The following is a 22,680-nucleotide window of genomic DNA, read 5'->3' as shown; positions in this document are numbered from 1 at the left end:
TTATCAGCATGCCAGAATTTTTCATTAGACTCTTCACATTAAAAACAAGACAAAAAGAATAAATCAGCTTATTTTATAACTAGAAAGAACATATAAGTACTGATTCCAACCCTTCTCAGACTTTTGTCCATAGTATAGTAGACACAATGAAATCTAGTGTAATATCTAAAAACTATAGGGAGGAAAACAGGCTTTTACACTAACACACAACTTTCTGTATCTTTACAATAACACTGTACTTGTTATCTTTAAATTCTCTTAGTAATTTTGGTTACATCATCTCATCAAGTTAAGGCATGGAACATATTTTCTCCTTCATTTTTAGACTACATCCTTAAATCAGTACTTCTCCTTGCTAGTTAAGTTCTCCTTCAGAGTGAACAGCTGCAACAAATGACATCACCAGAATATTTCCAGAAATCTTTATATTTTAAATATAGTTTTAAAGTTGCAGAATTGCATTTCTAGAACTCCTTTGGAAATGGTCAAGAGAACATCTGGCATCCTCAAGAAAAATAGCAGAGTCTAGCACTTGAGGCATGGAAGATTTTGTATTCCATCCCTGTCTAAGTACTTTGGTGAGAATCATGATATTTTGGTGCAAGACATCCTGAGAAAACATCCAGGACTCAATAAGACTTTCCTCAGTATGAAGTGCTCATCTCACAGTTTTGTACTATTGAGGAAAGAAACTTGCCAGACTTTCAAGTTACTGGGATCATAAATTAAAATCAGAGTGTTTAAAATTTTTCATTCAAAGTTGTTCCTCCACTGATCATTTAAAGGCTTTTTACATTAACCTATTTATTCTGAGTTCTTAAAGAAATCCCTGCAATCTGATTACAGCTCTGAAGGTTATATGGGGGTGGCATGGGGCACTCCAGTCAAAAAGCCTTTGCTGACTCTGAAAAGAAACATAACCACTTGGATGAGTGAATATGATCTTGGACAAAACTTGTTGCCTTCTCCTGTATAAACTGGACCTGCAGTTTCTAGAAGGCCAGACTGGCTATTGCAGAACTAGATTTGGATCCTGTTTGTTACAATGGTTACCAGAAATGTTCCTTATAGGTGGTTGTGAGCTGGCATTCAAAGGTAAACATCAGTGTTGGGTTTCCAGGGGCAATTTAGTACCCTTGATATCAGTCTTACAGCTGTTTTGGGAAAAGTTGTTTCGCTCTTGGCTCCACTGTGCACTTTGTTTCACTTTTATATGCTTTTTCTGCAGTTTTTGAATGCAATTAAATGCAGTGATATACATGGTACTTACAATACCACATATATATATCTGCTTCTGCAGAGAGATAAATTCCATTAATTAGTCAAAATGAAATATAAATTTACAAATTACAAAAGGACTTAGACATTTCATTGTACTCATAACTGCACATTCAATTCAGTGCATACTAATGTTCAATTAACATTATAAAAAATCAAGGTTAAAATATAATTAATGTAACTATAGCTTCATTATAATTAGACTAATTGTACTGATATACAGTGTAAAACCAGACATTTCAGCCATTATGTTGATGTAAATTTATTCTTCCTTTCAAGTTAAGCTATTTGAATTACATTTTTAATTATTTATCAAGCTGAATATCATACCTATCAAAAGAGTCCGAGTTCTAGCTATAAAGAAATATTTTACTTTTCTCTCTTTGTATAGCAGTTCTTTGGTCCTATGACTCTGTAATCCAACAGCTGAGATGACTGACACTTAATTCAAATAGCATAGGGAGTTGCTGTCATGGAGGACCTCTGTGCAGAAGGAAGATGAAAATTCATGGGAGATAAATTAATTACATGAGGAAGACTGCCAAATGCTTCAGTCCTTGATGGGGCAACTTATGAACGAGATGTCACCTGGTTTATCTATTTTTTTGCATATGCATCCTACTACACTCTAAATAAGAACTTAAAGTCAGCTCTATTCAGCAAAGCACAACAGGAAAGTCTGCAAAATAGAGGGCACCCAAAAGCAAACAAATCACCAGTCCCATTATTCATTATTTTCCATCGACCTTGACATGACGCTTAAAGGATTTTGACACTTTCTCTTCAAAGCTGTGTTTATGTCTCCTTACTTGAGGGAGGTTTTATGACAGAGTCACTAAAGAGGGCTTAAACACAAGTATACAAAGCAGAAGAAAACAAAGCTTGGCCAATGTACACACACACAAAAAAGTGGAACAGATGTACGGTATCTGCTGATACATTACCCCAGCAGACATTCAAAGACTATGAAGACTCACTCTGTTCTCCTTTGTTTTACCACTTTGTTAAGTGTCAGCTTTGCTTTGTACATATTTAATGCAGACCTTACTTCTTCAAGCTGTTTGACAGAAAAAGTAACTACAAAAATATTTACAGTTTCATACACTCCCTTTCATTTAGACAGCTTCCACACTGGTGGTAATCTAGTTATGGCAGTAGAGCTAAGCATGAGAAAATTTTAGTCCATTTTTACTCTTTTAGAGCAACATCTGTGCTACAGAGAACACAAAGAACTCTTCTAAATGTCAAGCAGACCATGCAGTTAATTATTAAACATATTTAAGCTTCACAACTCTTTGAAAGTCTGTGTTGGGGTTTTAGTTCAGTCTGTTTTTTTTCCCTGTTAAAGGAATTTTCTCCCATATGCATGTTGCTAGGGGACAAATAGCTGTACTTAAGAAAGACAAAAGGGGAGTGGGGCGGACCTGGCTACTCCTTTGTCTACACCTGGGTGTGGGGTCAGTTCGCTCTGAGCGTCCGGAGAGAGAAGCTGCAGAGAAAGGAGCTGCTGCTTCTTTCTTTTTGGCCGTTCTTTCTTCCTGCTGGAAACAACGCCGGGACCCCAAAAGCCGCTTTCCCTGCCCTGCTGGAGACCGGGCTGTGGCTGCCCTGCTCCGCTGCTGCTTCGAGCTTTCGCTACGCTGTAGCCCTGCTCGCCCTGCCTGCCTGGGCCTCCGTGGGTTTTTCCCATCTGGATACATCTCGTCTGCCACCCGGGATTGGCGTTCGTCCCTGCCGTTCCAGCCTGCTGTTCCTGAGAGCCCGGGATCAACTGCCCAGGGGTTTGTGAAGCCTTTGTTCCATCCCTCCCGGGATCCCAGGGCACCGGTGCCGCGTGCTCCCCGAGCTCGCTCCGGAGCGCCCCCTGCAGCCGCGGGGGAACCATCGCACCTGCCCTGCTCACCGGGAGCCGCCAGCGCCCCTGCCGGCTGCGAGCGGAACTGCACCCGAGGGGAAAGGGCCCGACAGCCGAGAAGGCTGGCACTGGGTTTGTGATTGCTGTTACTGCCATAGTTGTTGTTGTTTTGTTTGACTGGTTATACACACATATATATATAGAGAGTAAAGAACTGTTATTCCTATTTCCCACATCTTAGCCTAAAGGCCCTTGATTTCAAAATATAATAACTTGGAGGGAAAAGGGGTTATATCTGCCACTTCAAGGGGGGCCTCTGCCTTCCTTAGCAGACACCTGTCTTTCAAAACCGAGACAGTCTGTCAGTCTCTTAATGTCTTGTAACACCATACTTTATAAATACAATTAAACAAATGTTAAGAAAATAATATACTTTCTAGTAATCATCCTTTTTGCTTTTGATATTTCTGCCCCTTATGAAAGGTAATGCCAGTGCTTCGTTATCACTCTTTTATTTCTAAGCCTTCTGAAGTAACTGTTTCAAAACTGTTTGCTCCTTTGGCACTCTTTAATATTGGGGTGGCAAATATGCCTAAAATGAAGACACAGTCTCTAGAAGCTAATTACTTCTCTGTTTCATTTACACAGATACGTCACTGATAACAGCAATTTTAATGAGCTACACAAAATAATAAAAAGGTAAAATCCCCTGTGAATGGCATCATCTTCACAAGATTGGCTGTGGTTGGTGACAAATTCCTATTATTTCTCTGACCGGACTATTTTTATTACATAAAGGTAACAACTAGAATGGGCCTGCAAATGTTATGTATAAGTTGCCTAAAACATTTTCTGCAGAGGGATTTGAAAATTTTTAAAAAACAGGTTTTTTGTGGACTGCTCAGCTTGTATGTTATAAATGTGCATTGGTCACACAAATTGTAGGATATAAAGTTCAGGCACATAGTGAATTTAAAATATCTACTTAATTTGTAGTGCATGAAAAAGAGAAAACCTTAATTAAAACAGATCAGAAAACTCCTCTTCCTGAAAAGCATTTCCCCATCAAGAAGAAGGTCAGGAAACACCAATTTGCAGAAAAACTGAAGTTGGCTTCATTCCCACTTATAGACACCCTTATTTATGAATCCCAGTGATACTGAAAACCAACATGCATAATACCTAGCTTCTATGGATTTTGTTAGCTTTTGTTACAAAAACAGACACAGTTCTCTCTCTGATCCTTAGGAATAAGCTCCTCTTTTTTTTTTTTTTATGGTATTAAGCATTCAGCGAACAACCAACCTAGAGGCCAACAAATCTTTTAAAAGTACTTGAAGATGTTGTAAATCTGCTCCTATGCCCTGTTAAAAAGGAAGTTACTGCTCAGAAATATTTTTTTTTTAATTTCTTTGAGACTATAGCAGCAAGTTGATTATTGGTGTGTGAGGCTCTTTCTCTATAACCCCATGCAGTTCCAAGATATTTTAGGTTGACCTTCCATAAACTGTACTTTGCATTCAGTTTGTACCTTTGAAAAATCCCATCTTCCATTTCTAGAATTCATGCTGTTCCAAGGTGCAATAATTTTCAAAAAAAATCGAGGCCATTTTCAGTGCACCTGCCTCAAAAAACCACTCCTGACTTCATTTTAAATTCAGTAGCAATCAGGAAAATGGATGCATGGATTTTTTGGGGGTTTTTTGTTTGTTTGTTTGTTTATTTGTTTTAAACGAGAAGCTTTCAAGCATAGTTATTCAAGGAAACAGGAACTGTTATGAATTAAGGATTTTCTGCATGGAGTAAAATTAGTTAGGATCTCCATTATTTTTAATAATTATTTTACATACTCAATTAATTATTTGATCATGAAGAATGTATCATGAAGGTAGGGTTAGATAGTTGATAGGAAGAAATTCTTTACTGTGAGGGTGGTGAGACACTGGAACAGATTGCCCTGAGAAGACATGGATGCCCCATCCCTGGAAGTGTTCAAGGTTGGATGTGGCTTTGATTAAGCTGGCCTAGTGGAAAGTGTCCCTGCCCGTGGACGGGGATTGGAACTAGATGATCTTTAAGGTCCCTTCCCACCCAAAATATTTTATGATTTTGTGAAGGATCCATCAGACTACAGTATCTGGTCCTTTTGTGGTGACAGAGGACAAAAGATGTGTTCCTTCCAGTCAAACACAAAAGAGGTGGGATCTACATCTAAGCTGCTGCCTAATTATTCATCAGGAATAGCTATCAGAGGTAATGTTTTCATGGAAACGCCTTCATTATGTAAATTTAAAAAAAAAAATCTAATTCTGCTGACCAACAAATGTTCTGCAGCTGTGACCACCAGCTGCTTTCTTCTGCTGACTGTAGTCTCTTCTATGTGCCAGGAACTCAAGGCTCCTGAGTACACTACCAGAGTAAGAAAAGGAGAAGGCTTCTTACCATAATATCCCCCTTCCTTCATTTATCTGAGTCATAAATGCAAATCAATCCACCTAAAAGTCCCTGCGATGAGTAATTTTAGTCATTCTTCAGCTGCTGAGGAAGGGTTCCCCAGACCTGTTGTGGTTTCCATCTCACTTCTAGAATAGCCAACAACTTGCCCCTTAGTGATTTTCAGGAGTACAGCAACACAGTGCACCACTATCTGCTCAAAGGCAGTTTCAAAAATATGAAGCAAGGAACAAAGTCAGGAGGGACATAAATTTCTTCTCACAGCCTTGAATTTTTTCTCTAAGTTTAGCTACTGTATAACAGCAGCTTTTGCTTAAGGTCACCTTCTTGAATTAAAGTTTTGAAAACTTGGGAATATGGGTTTTACCCTCACTTCAGCCACTGCAAACACAAAAAGTCCATAAACTCGATTGACACCACCATAACAAAAGGTGATAATTAATGTTGTCAAGGGTATTTGATACACTGAAATTCATTTGTCTAAGGCTTTCTCTCAAGCTTCCTAAATGTGTCAAATATCATTACCTATGTTTTAGTATATGGTAAATAACATTGCACCTTAATATATGCTTTCATGTTGGATTTATAAAACACAGTATGGGGAATGAAAGTGACACACATAATGTCCAGGGGCAACATTTATACTATTGTCAAAAGCCAGTAGCACACTAAAGTTGACCTCATAAGCAGTTTTGTCTGTTTAACCACAGGTACATAATGACAAGACCCCTGAAAGGAACACAGGCATTTTTAAATTTTTTAAAATTTTTTTCACAAAAATTATCTTAGAAAGTTCTAAAAAAATATCTGTAGTCAGAAAACATCCTGTAAGTGTCAATATATAATAAATTAATTATATTCTTATAACTTTATATTTGCTTTCAAATAGATGTTAAAATTTTGGAATTGTCACACCAGATCAAATCATTTTCCCAAATACAGACCTGGGACCACACTGTGCAGGGACAGCCATTAGTGATCCATGAATTCACAGGTGGGACCCAAGGCAAGTCCCATTAAAATCTACAGCAAAATACTCCTCAGAGACTAAAAACTTGTGAGCTTAAATACTGCCCTGATGGCAATATTTTATAAAAAAAAATTACAGATTATTTTATTTCTCTAGATCTCAAATTCTCTTCAGACTCATGCTATAAACTTCTGGTCTCCATCATATCCTGGTACAAAGGCTTCCATCAGTTCCAAAGAATAACAAATGTTGATTTTTACCTAATTTTAAATCACTTCTGTTATTTTTAATTTTGCTTAGTGTCTGAAAAATTTCGTCTTCTGTTTAAGACAGAAAATTATAAAAACTGAAATGTTTGAAAAATTATAAATGAAAACAACCATCTAGAAGTCTAACCATTTTAAAGCCTCACTCACACCCTTTCTTCTTCTCTTAAGAATAATTTTTCCAAAATCTGCTTGCTTTTTTTAAATCATTCCTGCTTTATGATTAATATTTTTTTATGGTTTGCTATGAAAGATAATGAAAAAGCACACTGAAGTAAAATTATGTTTGATAGCGGTGATATTGTAGATTTCAAAAGTGCAAATTTTCCAGAAAACTGAATTTTGCAATGATTGAAACTACTTATTCTTTGAAGCTAAATCTGATAATCATTATCTTTGTAAAGAATTGAGGAAATACTGACCTATGAAAGAATTTGATTTCTAAACCAAAAAAATGTAACTTGACATTTTGAAAATTCAAAAATGCTTTCTTTAAAAAATTCTTAATTAAACTCTTGACCTGTCCTTGTCCAAAAAAATATTTCAAAATCTACATAATTTAGAAAAAAGAAGAGCCCAGAATCCATTTATATATATATATATAAATATATATATATATATATATAAATATATATATTTACTACCGACTAAAAAAAAAATAACTTTACTTCCCCTCCAGTTTTGCTGGGAAAAAATTATAATTATTGATTACATCTAACCCAAAGTCCATTATACATTTATCACTCCATCAGAATGATAAATTTCACCAACACCTCTTATCCTAATTATATACCATATTGATCAAGTAATTAATTAATGACTCTGAAGTACATAAGTGTAAGAAAATATTTTAAAATTATGCACTTGAAGCACTGCTCATCTGCCTAAGCCTGGAAAACTTTCAGTGCAGTACTAGTATGGGGGATATATGTCCATGCATCTTAACATATGTTACAATTTTTTTTAAGTTTTCAAAGGATGTATGTTAAGTCTTCTTAGAGTTTCTCTTTTGCTACCAGACAAGTTTATTCTCAACTAACAGAGCTGTCAAACAGAATTAAATAATTCTAAAATGCTTTTCCACAGCGACTTAACAGCAACAAAGCAGTATATATTTAAAAGGGAACAAAATAGGTCCCTAGAGTACAGTATAAAGGACTGAAGATGTGCTGAGTCTTTGATCATGTGCATTATCAATTAGCACTATTCTGATCAAACCCTGCATTATTTACCCAGTAGGAGTCCTGATAACAGCACGTCCTGCAGATGGGGTGATATCTCCAGTCAGCATCTTAAATGTTGTGCTTTTCCCAGCTCCATTTGTTCCAAGGAGTCCAAAACACTATCAGAGATACATATTAAAAAAAAAAAAAAAAAACACCACCAAAAGGCAATCAATATGCTATACTGAAAAAAATAAGAAACATTACACCTTCAAATTTCCCCCCTTTCCATATTTCCTATAATATGTCTGTAAGAAACTGTATATGGATATAAAGTGTGTGCAAATTCCCTTTCCCACAGAAAATCGGTTTAAAAAAACCCATATACATAATATTTTGATTACCCCCTAATTACTAAAAGTGACTTATTTAGGATTCTAGCCCTCCACTTAAAACCCTTCACAGCAAATAAATTCATTATTTATCCATATTATTAGTAAATGCTACATTTGAACAGGAGGGTTTAGGTCCTGTTTCCAAACCCTGGCTATCAGTCCACAGAGTCAATATTTCCCAGCTTTGCATGAGCTGCTTCGCTCTGTACAAGTGAACAACAAACATCCAAGAGACACACTCATTTGAACACTTATTTCAGGCCCCTAGCTACAATAACTTTATGCTTAAGCTAGGATAGCGTTCATATTAAGTCTACACATAGCCCTTTATGATTTTGAAATACCTTTTTCATGAACTTTTTTATTGATAGATAGGCTTTAATCAGCAATAACATCCTCCTGGTTGCCTCAGTTACCCAACAGCTAATCAGCAAGTAGCAGGACATCACTGGACCTGTGCTGCCATGTGCAAGCTTCTCAGATCTTCCGATATTATATTAGCAACCAAGAAAAGTCTTTTCTTTCTCAGTAGCTTAGAAATTAATTTCTGTAATTCCCCAAACCATCAAAATGATGAAAAAAAACCCCAAACACAAATAAAAATTTGTTCAGCACTAAATTTCAATTTATTGAAATAGTTTGTATGTATATGCTATATTCAAACATACTGCGATGATTTCAGCATGGGAACTAAAAGTGTGCTGCGGTGACAAATTCAGGATTCAGTCCATGGTTTGCTATTGAGTTGGGTATTCTGTTTTCTCTTTGAACTGCCATGCTACCTTACTTGCTTTCTATGTTAGCCTATATTACTGTAAATTGGTAAAGATAAGCAAGAAGTAAAAAACTCAATACTCTGATTAAAGTTTAACCCAAAAAACAAATGAACAGTCACTTCTTCAGCACCACCAGAGTTTCTGCTTTTATCCAGTTATTGATTTTCAGAAATTACTACAACTGAAATTTTTCTGCTGCTATCAACAGATCTTTCACTGTACACACACTGACTATGTCTCAACAATTGCTCAGACTAAAGTGTTCCTTTATAAAAGGGGAAAAAGAAAGACCCCTTTACCTCTCCCCTCGGTACGCCCAAGCTTATGTTTTCCACAGCTGTGTTCTTCTTACTGAAACCTCCATAACACTTCCTGAGGTTGTACAGAAGTAGGACATCATTACCAGTTCTCCCACCAAAGAGTCGCTGACGCTCCATTTCTACATCAACATCTTCTGAAGGGCTGTCCATGCTGAACTGCTGAACTGAACAAGGACCCCTACAACAGAACATGACAATAAGTGATACATGGCAAATTGGTCATTGCTGCGCTCTATAACTCCTGTTTTCCTGGCTGTAATGCCTTAGCACTTGGTGATCAGTTCTCATCAGAATTCAAGGGAAAAACAACTACTTGTATTTTTTCTGTAGTCTGCATTAATTCAGGTACACCACATTATCAGAAGTATTTCTCTTCAGGTGTTCAAAGGAACACACCATTTTCTTGCTCTAAAAATTAATTCAGTGCCCATTGTGGCAGAATACAAATGCTAACACACCTGGGTTTCTGGAGGAGGTCCCAATGAAGGAAAAGACGTAAAAGAAGTAGCAGTGTTCCCTGAAGGGCCATTTCCACAAAAATCCAGCCCAGGAAATCCATTTCAAAGGGGCTCACATAAGAATCTATTCCAAAGTTCCTGGTCAGGTCAAACTTGATCTGATTGTACGAAAGCTCTATTAAACCCTGGCCTAGGCAGAACTGTGGGAATATGATGAATGCCCATTTGAGGATATTGTAGATGTTCTGAAAACTCTGTATGCAGCAAGGAGGGAGGAGAATAAAAAAAAGGAAAAAAATTAGTTTTCTCCAACAGCCTAATGAGAACACTTGCAAAACTGGACGCAGCATTCAAATCTCACTCATGGTAAACTGAATTCTAAAGTGCATATTGTGAACTATTTTGGGGACAGGGTTCATATCATATTGCATTTTAGAATTTCTACAGCCATGGCATTCTAGTCTTAGTTGAAATTCACAGATGGTATCGAAACACATATACCCATGATCCTTCTATTTCCTTAACGTTTTAATATTTGAATACTATCAAATCTGAATCACCAACTTAAACCCAAGTGAATACTGCATCTGCTTACACACTTTCATGACACATAATCCAGATTTTCCTTCAAACATCAAGATTTTGACCTGTATAAATGGAGGTTGTCTCTCCTGAATGGAGAGTCACACTCATTTTGGAACTCCTTTCCATCAAGTGGTTTAAACACCATTATGACTAATTAAAATCACATACATGTAGTGAGAATGAACTGTATGAATTACTATTCATACAGTGCATTAGTGATCCTAGGAATATGCAGCTTATCTCTTATGTCAATATTATTCAAACACATTTTACAGTGCATATAATCTATTTAATGGACCAGAACAGCTCCCATTATGTGCCAATTACAACTTAATGATCTAGAAAATGTCAAAGTTTCAATTAACACTGTTTTCCCATTATTATAGCATGCTTTTTTGGGTTATAGACAAGTTAAAATTCAAGATGGTAACAGTCAATACGGTATATTCTAGGACAGAAAAATCATGAATGTTTAAAAACCATATGTTTTTCTACTGGAAAAATCTTATCAGTACAAATATATAAACAGGCAAATATACTTTTTCAAATATATACATGCATGTACGTGTGTGTACACATCTCAGTTATGAAAAAGATAAACCAAAGGTTTTATACTGACCTGAACTTTGGAAATTATAGCTAACAAGCGAGGTAAGAGAGTCACCAGCATGGTACACAGGCCAAACACAAAATTTAAGGAGATGTAAGAAATAAAAGCTACATCTGAACTTGAGAAGAATCTGGATGCGAGATACATCCAAGGTAAAGTTGCATACCTGAAAGTTTAAAGAAACAAAACTGTCACAAATAAGTTATGTTTTTGCCTCACCCCTCCCCCCTCCCCCCCCAAAAAAAAGTCAGTCATCACATTGGAATAAAACCACAATTATTGTTCCTTATTTTTAAGATAGACAAAAAACTCTTCTGAACAATTGATTTAAAAAAGGACAAATCTGGGATAAGTGTTCCTTAACAAATTAGCTTATAGTTCCATAGATGTACACATATTTATTCCCATGTTATGATTCATTTTTGCCTATATCAGATATTTACTTTTACTGTTCCAGACAGCTCACAATCCTGATTTCTGAATGACTGCAAACCCATGCACCTTATCAAGCCTCTTACACAGAGAAGGAATTAAAACCAAGTATTTAAAGCTTAAATCATGAATGCTGAGCAGTTATCTTTTCTGAGAGGCTTTCATAGAAAGAAAAAAAAGAACAAAAGAAGAAGGAGATAGTGAGCAAAGAAAGAGAAAGAAAAAGAAGAAAAAACAATGATCTTTGAACTGGAACTAATATTTGTGCCAGTGATAAGTTAGAATGGAAAAAACCTAGAGACCATGTTATTACCTAAACCAGGTTGTCAATTAGTAGAGTAATAGCTATCAAAATGAGTGCACAGCACAATGAGGATAAGACAGCATGTCCATAGCTACATCACCTTTCATGAGAATCTTTAAAAGAAGGAGGAAGGCACCCTCCATTCTGACAAGCCAAGTGATGCCTATCCAGAATGGAGTACTCACATGTTTTATAAAGAGATCTTTACAAAGACTAAAACAAGGTCTGGGCATTTGGAGCATGCATATTACATAAAGAAAATTTATTTTCCATTCATCATAGCACAAGACATATCTATCAAACAAGCAATATATAGACTGCAGGAGCTATCAGCATACTCTATTGCACAATGATAAGTACATATGTAGTGTATTTATAAACACTTATATAATATTAATATGCATAACTGGTTTAGTAGTGAGCTGCACGCAAGAGCAACTAGCCAAAAACCTGTGAATTCACTTCTTCACTGCCTTAAAGTGTAGTTTAGATTATAAGTCATAAAAGACCCTTTTGAATTCAGTATTTTGTACTTTCTTATTGCATTGGAGAATGCCAAAATCTTTTACCTTAAAAAACAAACTTGCAAACCCTGCTGGGAAGTAATAATGATGTTATCCTCAGTTTACAGGAAGAAAAAGGTTAAATGACTCAATGTTTGGGTCTCAAATGAGGATTGTAAGTATTCAAGATCACACTATACTTTTCAGCATCCTGTTGCCAGTCTTAATCACCCAATCTTTTCTTCCCTTCATGCACATACCAAAATCACTGTTCTCAGAATTACAATATCATAAATACAAGTCCATCCTTGGAAACAGCTCAGGAAAGAGACATGATTTACAGTGCTGTTACTCTGCTGTAAATGAAAGCAAAATTTGATTTGTTTGCTTATAGCTGCTAAGAAATGAGTAAGACTTTCAGAATACTAAAGTTACATGATGTTCAAATACAGCCTTTAAAGTGGAGGCCAGTCACACCTACATTTCTATCCTCTTTCTTTTCCTTCTGCTGCAGTTGCAATTTAGTATTTTCTAAGTGTAAAAGACAGAACATTTTGGAAAAAACTGCTTAAGCGTTTGGACTAGGAAACACCTCTGCTATCAACTAAAAGAGAAAAAAATGTAGTTTAGTTAAGAGACCATTATATTTTTAAAGGAAATCACTTTTAAAGTAGCACACTAAGAAACGTGATTATTCTTTCAAGCACACCCTCTTCTCTTTAACTTTTTTCTATAACTGTGCTATTTTTATCTTTATTCTAGATCAGAAAATCCACACAAATGTACCCTGAAGAGAAAAAAACATTTTAAAAGGAAAAAAATGCAGATGATGGCAGCATGCAGATGAATGAGGATTACATGCACAGTACTGGGGAAAAATAAAATGGCCACAGCAGGCTTCATCACATTTACAGTGTAGTTAGGCTGAATAAAGGGTAGACTAGGAAGAGTGGCAACTCTGAATTTTATCAGTGTCCTTGAGAGGTGTTAAACTTACACTGACACCTATTGGATCTTTAATATATGTTAATACACATTGAATACATAGATTTTCTAGTTAAAAATCACTGCAACATCTGTTAGGTCAGCCAAAGATGAACAGTACAGGAGGGATTATATTGAGTTTATTAAGCTGCATCTGCAGTCAACAAAATAAGACAGTCCAGCTTTTCAGTCAATGACTTTTTTTTTCTGAAATACTCAAAGTCTAACTCAACATTTTGGTTAAAAAAATGCCAGCATAACTGCCATTGGATAGTATACTGTGGGCAGGGCCAAAGCCCAAAGCACACCAGAGAAAAAACCTGTTATGACTTCAGTAGACATACAGGTCTGTACTGTGTGCTTCAGTTGCTGCTTGGCTAAGATTTCTATAGATACCTATGCCTCACTAGGATGACAGCAATTGGATCACAAGAAGGGTTCAATGGTTGTAAAGGTAATAAAAAAAGGGTGTGAGATTTCATAGTGTGAAATCTTTGCACTAAGACTGGTTAGAATTTGTGCCTTTAACTTGAAGGAAACACTTGATGGAAGTGCTGAAGAAAGGAAGTGAGAGTGGCACAAAAGAGTGATACAGAGAAGAGAAAATTATGAATTTTGGATGTTTCATACAATTTATTTACAACATCCTGGCATTATGACCTCTAAAATATTTCATACTAGTTTGGCCATTCACGTCCAGGAAAGATGAGCTCAAACTGGAGTTATAAGGAAAAATGACAAATAGAATTATCCAAGGAATTTGGAAGGTTTTGCAAGAGAGGACTTTGCTTCTTTTGGCTTGCAAAAGGCGTTTGATGAAGGATAATTATGAAGTATGATTCTGAATAAACCTAGGCTAGAATTTCCAAGAAAAGGTCCAGCTTTGAGGATACCTAAACAGTTTTCAAAAAAAATGAGTTCCTGAAGGCACAAAACCTTGAAAAGAGTTTCAAGGTGCAACATAGCAAACTGGGGGGTTTTTTGAAGGATTTATCTGAGACTCTTCCTGGAATCGAACATGTCCTGATCTTGCAGAAGGTCCTTTCTTTTTTCCTTCCCTATGATTCTGTCATGAAGCAGCTGTCATGTAAGATATGCATCCTCCCTGACAAGTGTAGCAACAATTAGTTACTTGAAATAAGGAATGAACTTTTCAGAAGCTTTTTCCTTTAACAATTCATCTTCAGCATTTCTCACATCACCTTAGACAGCACATGGGAAGAGCTAAAGGAATAGAATACACTATTCATTTGATTGATCCCAGGGCTCAACAAACTTATTTTTATAGAGGTATCAATCCTCTCTTTAACCAGCTATTTTAACCTTCTATAACAGGGTTGGGTTTTTGGTTGGGTTGTTTGGGTTTTTTTGATGTGAAGCTAAGCAAGAGAGTAGCACGGTAGAACTTTCCTCTCTCACAGCACTGTTTGGAGACAAATCTCTGACCAGCCCGGTACTTCACATTGGACAGACTTCTCATTGGAAATATAAACTCCTGGAGCTATGTAGAATTACAGAAAACGGTTTAAGCTGTAATAAAAGCCGTTTGTGACCTTCTTGATGATATTCTGCACAGCTAAGCACTGAAATTCTGACATTCTGACCTATGTTAATATTCCCTCTGGAATATTCCTTCTGGAAGATAACATACAATCAATTTCTAACAGCAAATTACTGTTATACAGTTATACAGGCTGAGTATCTTCTGAGACATTTCCACTCCTTTTTTTTTTTTTTATGCATAAATCTCCACCCACTTTTTGTGTTTAACTTTCAAACTCACGTTTCAGCCTGTTTTTTCCTTTTATTTTGCTGAATCATAATTGTTTACAAAGACAGAAAACCATGCATCCAGCAGCAGGTGCAAACTACATCTGAAGATTTATGTTTGTTTCTTAGAAGCTGTAATTCCATAGTAACGTTTCCAATCACATACCCAAAGAGTATCAGCAGGAGAACAGTGGCTGCCAAGTTCATTCGGAAAGTGAAGGCTGATAGCTGGAAGGCACTAATAACACCAACACACAGGGTGACTGGAACCATGTAAAACACCTAGAAACAGAAGGAAAAAAAGCACTGAGTAGGTGAGCATCTCTTACTGATCTTACCTAATTTGCATAGAAGGGTTTTAAAAATTAACTTTTCCATACTTGCAATACAATTATACTATAAATTAGGAAGAAATAGTCAGAAGAGCTTGGAGATTTGACTCTATACTTGCTGTGAAACTACCCCATACACATGAAACAGCCTGACAAGATAAAATCTGACTACAGAATATCCCCCATAATCCTATTTCTATTGACCTTTCCAATACATCCATTTAACAAGCTAACTCTTCCAGATAATGAGTCCGTGTGGGGCCATTGCTCCAAAACATCAAATTACACTGTGAATACAGAGGTTTGGTTTCAGAAATAGCAGTTTCACTGATTGGTACTTCATTCATAGGAGAATAATAAGGATGCAATTTTAAAAGAGATTTTAATGAAAGACCATGTGTGCTGATGAAGCAAATGACATCTTTAATTGGGAATGGACACAATATGTAAAAGCATTACAGCCATCATGCAACAGGTAAAGCAGTTTCTCTCTTTAGTCTCTTGATATAATGGCAACTAAACACTGAAGGGTGGCAGGGTGGGATTGGTACAGGGGATTCATATCCAAGTACTCAAGAGAGAGCGGTTCTGCTTGCAAATAGCAAATGTCAGGATGTGAAAATCTGTGCTTAGCTCCATTTTCAGTGTCTGCCTGCTCTGTGCACTGAACCTGAGCTCATTAGGGCACTGACTGCCTCCATTTATACTTATGTAATATTTAGCTTTATCCTAATATAACTGAGATTCTGAGATACAACTGCAATAGAGGCAACAAATCAAGGTCTATATAAATATTCAGTGTAGAACAACATACTAGTAAAATTAGACTTTCATAACGAAGTACAATGAAAATCTGTTCCAAGTTAAACCAGAGGCCGTCACCTCTTTGCTACTGGGAAAACATTTTTTTGTTTTTAATAGAAGGGCAATGGAGTAAAATGTAGATGGATTCAATATTCTCATCTTATTCACAGAGTACCTTTTCTTTGCCATACACAAACATCATAACATACTACCCACAGATTTATGTTTCAGTTATCCTGAAGCTGTTAAAAACATTGTAGAGAAGTCACAAAGCATTTGAGTCCCAGTATGTTTCAATAATCTGGGGCTTCTGTCTAGAAATAAATAAATAACTTTAAAATCAAATCCTATTGGAAATCTTACCCTGAAATCATGGTGTATTACAGAAGTCATGCAGGTACAACAAAACAATTTTAATTTTGCTCCTCTAGTGACACAAGCTTAATCTGAACAAAATTTCTCTATTTCTCTAAATTTTCTTAGCACTTACACTTTTTCCATTTGTTGAACATAGTAATGAATATCATTCATGCCTATAAATACAGCAAGAACAGCCTGATCCTCATGAGAGCAATTTCATAAATCAAATACTTCTGCAGGCCTAGTAAAGATTCTGCTACCAGTAATACAGGACACAGCCTATACTACTTAAAATACGTAAAAAATTTGACAGTTCATATATTCACATGTTCAGTGTCCCTAAATGATCTGCAGCACAATTAGCATTTAAAGCAGTGTCTGTTCTTTCCCAGATCGTAATTGATCATGCAGCACTGTGTTGAATTTGTGAGAATATTTTGAGAGATTGGCAGAAAATAATGAGGAGTTGACTTTGCTCACAAGGAGAAACCGAATGATGAAGGACTGAGTTTTTAACCAAGCCTTCTTATCTGAAGCAGCAGCAAAAAGAAATACGAAGATTGACTGGCCAAGTAAATAACTTTTGGAAAAATGTGCTCTTACTTCAAGATTGCTCAAGTGTGAAAATTCTGATTTCAAGTATGGATGGGTGAAGATCTAATGTTTTAGAATTAGAATAGTCTAAACGAAAACAGTATTCCAAAAATTTCTGTTCCTGACCAGGATGTCATAGAATCCAACCTAAAGGTTGGAAAGGACTTTAAGAACATCAGGTCCAACCATTAATCCAGCACTGCCAAGTCCACCACTAAACCATGTCCCTCAGTGCCATATCTATATGTCTTTTAAATACCTCCAGGGATGGTGACTCCACCACTTCCTTAAGATGTCAGTTCCAGTACTCACCACAAATAAAAGGTACCGATTATAAATATCTCATATTATCCACAACAACAGATAACATAATTATCCCTTAAAGTATCTGACTAGTACTTTCAGTTTTCTCCACTAACTTGAAAGGTTTTGTCAGTGCATGGCAAAATTCAAAGCATGGAAATTCCTCCTATGAGTGGAACATTCTTTCTGTCTAGGCTGATTAGCCAACTTCCTTTTAATTGTAAAATAGTATACATAGCTAAAGGTAGCAAATAATTTACAATTCAGCTTTGGGAAGCAAGGAACACAATCCCCACCCTGTATTAAATTAGGAATGGTGACTTAATGTTTGTTAGCATGTCAGCCAACAGCTGTCACTGCGCAATTCAAATCTTTTTCATGTATCTTGTGATCATATCTCCTTTTGCTCATTTATGACAAACTAGCCTAAAATTTACACCTTATTCTGCCCCACATAATACATACCATATCACAGCAGAAGTTAGCAAGCCAGTAAGTTTTGTAACCCAGGCCTGTGATGTGTTGCAAGCGTTTTGTCCCAGATACTCTGTCTTTCACTATGGCACTTCCAATGGATGCAGTAAGGATAGAGAAACCCAGCATGATACACAGCGCTACCCCACACTGACGAACATTCTCCATTCTGGGGTAAAAAGCAAAAGAGTGTCATGAAAACACAGTGGGGAAAAACCCCTCAAATGCTAGCATTTTTTAAGCCAACTTCTTACAAAAACACTTGACGCTAGGACCTTAATCCTGATTGCAAGCACCATAGAATCACAGAATGGTTTGGGTTGTAAGGAGCCTTAAAGATCATCTAGCTCCAAGACCCTACAGTGAGCAGGGACACAATATCTCTACACTGCCAACATCTAATTAAAGAACAGGAACAAGATGCATTAAGTTACAAAACTATAGGCGAGTTAGAGAGCACAGCATGTGTCTGAGTTGCAAAGTGAAGCTTGTGCAAATATTTCCCCTTTACAGAAAACTAAAATTTAAACACTTGACAATTATTTGAAGCAGTTACCCTGTTTAAAACTGTTATGACACAATCAGCATAAATTCAGTATTTTTCTTTACAAAATACTGCAACCATTTTTGGCATAAACAGTGGACTTGACAGACAATCCACACTAAAAAATGCTTCACTCAATAGAACTGAATTGTGTCTATCAATTCACCGCATCTAATCCATATATTCTTATTTAATTGATAGTTTCAATTGTCTGCTGTTAATTTTAAGAGTTTGCTCACATTTTGTCCTCATCCAACAAGGCTCCTCCATATGGTTGGCTGTAGAGTGTTATCCCTGTGAAAAGAAAAATAAATCTTATTTAGAAAGAAATATTAAATCTTATTACGGACTTCAAGTTCTAGAGTACACTGTTAACACTTGTTACACATACGAATAAAAAGGTTAAATACGTAGTAATCAACAGAAAGAGATCAGCCACCAAGCTGCAAAGCTAAGCACTGTCTCCCATTGAGTGATTTCCAGAGTTTGAAACCACTAAAAACTAATGAATAAACATAAGTAGTAGCTGTTTTTCTGCATTCTGAAGTTCAGAAATTGGTTCAACAATGCTATATATTGCTGTGGAATTTCCATCACAGAAGATACCAAATACAAAACCTAAAGTAGAATTTGTTCATATACCTAATCTTCTGGGGTAAGGTATATGGTTACTGCAGCTTATACACTTGGTTTAGATTTTAGATTAGATCTTTCAGCAATTTTTTAGATTACTGACATTTTGCTGAGAAAAACTGTTCACCTAAATTCACAAAAGAAAAAAAAGTCACACCTTTGATTGAAACTGTAGAGCTTTAAGTTAGAAACATGCCCAGTTTGGGAGACCAAGAAAAATCCTGAGGAGGCAACGCATTCTTAGGCTTATTTTGGTTCTTGATGCAAGCAACATTTAGCAATCTAGCAAAATTAACTTTGGAATTGGAAGGCAGTTTGTGAACAAAAACTGTGTCTTTTTGCTTTTTTTCTTTTCAAGCAAAAGAAGAAAAATTGGGGGGGTAGGGGGTGAAGGTGCAAAACATTGTCACTGCAAAAGGTGCTGTTCCACTGGACTTGATGCTGTTCATGACTTATCTCTGCAGGTGTGCCTGACAGATGTGCCAGCTGTGCTGGTTTTGTGCTGGATGGAATTAATTTTCTTCACAGTAGCTGGTATGAGGGTAGGTTTTGGATTTGTACTGGAAACAGTGTTGATAACACAGGGATATTTTAGCTATTGCTGAGCAGCACCTAGAGTCAAGATGTTTTCTGCTCCTCACCCACTCCACCAGTGAGGAGGATGGCAGGGAATGCGGGGGACACAGGGAGTTGGGACGGGTCACAGTGGGACAGCTGACCCTGACTGACCAAAGGGACATTCCATACCATAAGGCATCATGCTCAGCATGTAAAATGGGGGAAGAATGAAGAATGGGAGGGATATTTGGAGTGATGACATTTGTCTTCCTAAGCCAGTGTTAGGCGTGATGGGGCCCCACTCTCCTGGGAATGGCTGAACCTCTGCCTGCCCACAGGAAAGGGTGAATGAATTCCTTGCTTTGCTTTGCTTTGTTTTGCTTTGCTTTGCTTGCATGTGTGGGTTTTGTTTTTACCTATTAAATTTTATCTCAACCCATGAGTTTTATCACTTCCAGTATTGTCTCTCACATGTGTCAGAGACTGAAAATAGCTCATGCCTCAAACATTGATACAAAGTTTTGCTCATTATAAAGAAGCTACAACCGAAGAAGCTTCCCTGAAGAGTGCGACTTTGCACTGAAAGTCATAAAGGGAAACACATTGTTCAATCACCTCAGGCTGAAGGAAGGGTTTGCATCCACAAAAGGCCAAAGCCACCAGCTGCAACTATCCCTGGCTGAGTTTGGGGTGGGGGGAGAGCACAGCTCACACAAGCCAGGTTTACACAGATTCCCCCCAGCTGAGGGGGAAGGAGGAGGTTTTAGGTGCCTGGTGCAGCCTCTGGTGAGAGGCAACAAACACAAACTGGCCCAGCTGTGGAAGCCCCAGCCCCACAGGGCACATCCACGGGACATTCCCGTGAGAGGCTTGGCCCCACAGGGCTGCACGTGGTGCAACAGACCCAGAGTCTGCTGTGAGAGACTGACCCCCACCCCAGGGGGACATGGCTGGACATGCCCACCCAGCCTGAGCATGTACACCCATGGGACTCTGTGCCTTCTGGGGGACCTTCACCACCGAGAGAGCAGCTGGAGAGGACCAACGAACATCGCTGGGATCCACGGAGTGGTGATATTTTCCTTATTCTGTCCCTGTCACTCTTTCTGTCCCCCCCACTTATTTTCTACTTCTTTCTCTCTCTCTCTCTCTCTCTCTCTCATATTTACCATCAAATAAAACCCTTACTACTGTCGCTGGTGGATGGTCTCGTTTGCACCTTAATTCGGGCAGAGGCATTTCTAAGAACCTTAAAACTGGATCATAACTACATGCTACTGGGGGAGAGCTGAGTGAGTGGGCCTTAAGTAAAACCACAATATCAGCACTATTTGATTAGTGTCTAAATAAATCTATGCTGTTCCAAATTAAAACAGAGAAATAAACTTCATCCTAACAGCAATTATAATTTTTCCAGTATATTTGGTAAAGATATAAATTATTGGCAGCCTTAGCTTGACTCTCTGGGGCACCACTTAAATTGAACACAGTCATATTTTGTTAGAGTCCAGCTGTATAAAGACAAAAAATATCTTCATTCTAGTAACAGGTGCAATTTGACTAAGCACACATTTATTTTGCCCCTTTAATTTTTCATTACTCATCTTCAAGCCAAAGTAATCTAAACATCACTAAGTCACTGCATGGGAAAAAGCTGAAAAACAGGATGATGATTAACTCACACATAAAACTAGTGCAAGGTAAAAATTTTTCAAATAACAGCTAAACGCAGTACACTGAAGCCCAATGGTAGTTAGAAAAACAAAAATGGTTCAAGCCAATAAGGTTTTGATGTATCACTAGCTGATACTTCTGCTGTATGTAGAAGTCTTTCATGCCATGTGCCTTCAGGGGCTGTTTAAATTTTTCCTTTGTTTTTCTTTTAAAGCATTAATTTTTTAAACAATTACAGCTATTTGTTCTGAAGCAAAACTGGCATATCAAAGAAAATTATTTTTTCCCACTGGAACCACTGAATTTCCATTTATGTAAAGGAGTAGTAGCATGACAGAAAAAAGTTTAGTTTAGTTCCCAGAAAGTTTTTCTAGGCTTTTCTAATGCTTGAATAAAAGTGGGCATATTAGAAGAAGTAATCATACAATATGCAGCATTGGAATGGATCCATCAGGACCATCAGATCCAAATCCTGACCTTATACAGGACACCCCAAGAGTCACACCATGTGCCTGAGAACATTGCCCAAACACTTCTTGAACTCTGTCAGGCTTGGTGCTGTGACCACTTTCCTGGGGAGCCTGTTCTAATGCCCACGCACCCTCTGGATGGAAAACCTTTTCCATTAGGATATCCAACCTAAACCTCCCCTGACTCAACTTCAGGCAATTTCCTTAAGTCCTGTCACTGGTCACAAGAGGGAAGGGATCGGTACCTGCCCCTCCACTTCCCCTCATGAGGATGCTGAAGACTGCAATGAGGTCTCCCTTCAATTTCCTCTTCTCCAGGCTGAGCAAACCAAGTGAACTCATCTGCTTCTCATACAGCTTCCCCTCCGAACCCTTCACCATCCTCATGGCCTTCCTTTGGATGCTCTCTAATAGATTCATGTCTTTTTTATATAGTGGCACCCAAAACTGCATACTACGTTTAAGGTGAGGCCGCTCCAGTGCAAAGCAGAGCAGGACAATTCCCTCCCTTGCCCAGAGGCAACATCTCAGGGGGAAACTAAAAAACTTTCAGATTACTGCATTGATGTTAAACAGACATCTACAGCAGCTAACTTGCGTTCCATACACAGAAGTGCAGTGCTGTAACTCTCTAGTAAATGATAGAGAAACTGGGAATGAGAGATAATTGCAGGGGAAAATAAAACCCCGTGACATTAAATAGCATAATGCTCCTTGTAGTTTGTATCATACAATACTAATCAAAAAGCAAATTACACTCAATTAATCTCCTTCTATCAAAGAGTCACAAAAACTAATCACACTTCTTAAA

General features: G+C 37.3%; 1 protein-coding gene across 1 annotated transcript in view; it reads right to left on the bottom strand.

Moving 5' to 3' along the window:
• ABCA13 (ATP binding cassette subfamily A member 13) overlaps window positions 1-22,680 on the bottom strand; it is a 180,881-nt gene that overhangs the window by 36,903 nt on the left and 121,298 nt on the right. Inside the window, exons 42-48 of the mRNA XM_032118439.1 lie at window positions 18,774-18,828; window positions 17,982-18,159; window positions 15,290-15,405; window positions 11,140-11,296; window positions 9,936-10,189; window positions 9,457-9,655; window positions 8,056-8,165 (exon numbers count right to left, since the gene is read on the bottom strand). Coding sequence (XP_031974330.1) covers window positions 8,056-8,165; window positions 9,457-9,655; window positions 9,936-10,189; window positions 11,140-11,296; window positions 15,290-15,405; window positions 17,982-18,159; window positions 18,774-18,828 — 1,069 coding nt within the window. The remainder of the gene's footprint in view (window positions 1-8,055; window positions 8,166-9,456; window positions 9,656-9,935; window positions 10,190-11,139; window positions 11,297-15,289; window positions 15,406-17,981; window positions 18,160-18,773; window positions 18,829-22,680) is intronic.

The sequence above is a fragment of the Corvus moneduloides genome, chromosome 1, assembly GCF_009650955.1.
Source record: "Corvus moneduloides isolate bCorMon1 chromosome 1, bCorMon1.pri, whole genome shotgun sequence".
NCBI classification, from domain to species: domain Eukaryota; kingdom Metazoa; phylum Chordata; class Aves; order Passeriformes; family Corvidae; genus Corvus; species Corvus moneduloides.
Note: the sequence above shows the minus strand (reverse complement) of the source record. Positions and strands in the feature narration are given on the sequence as shown.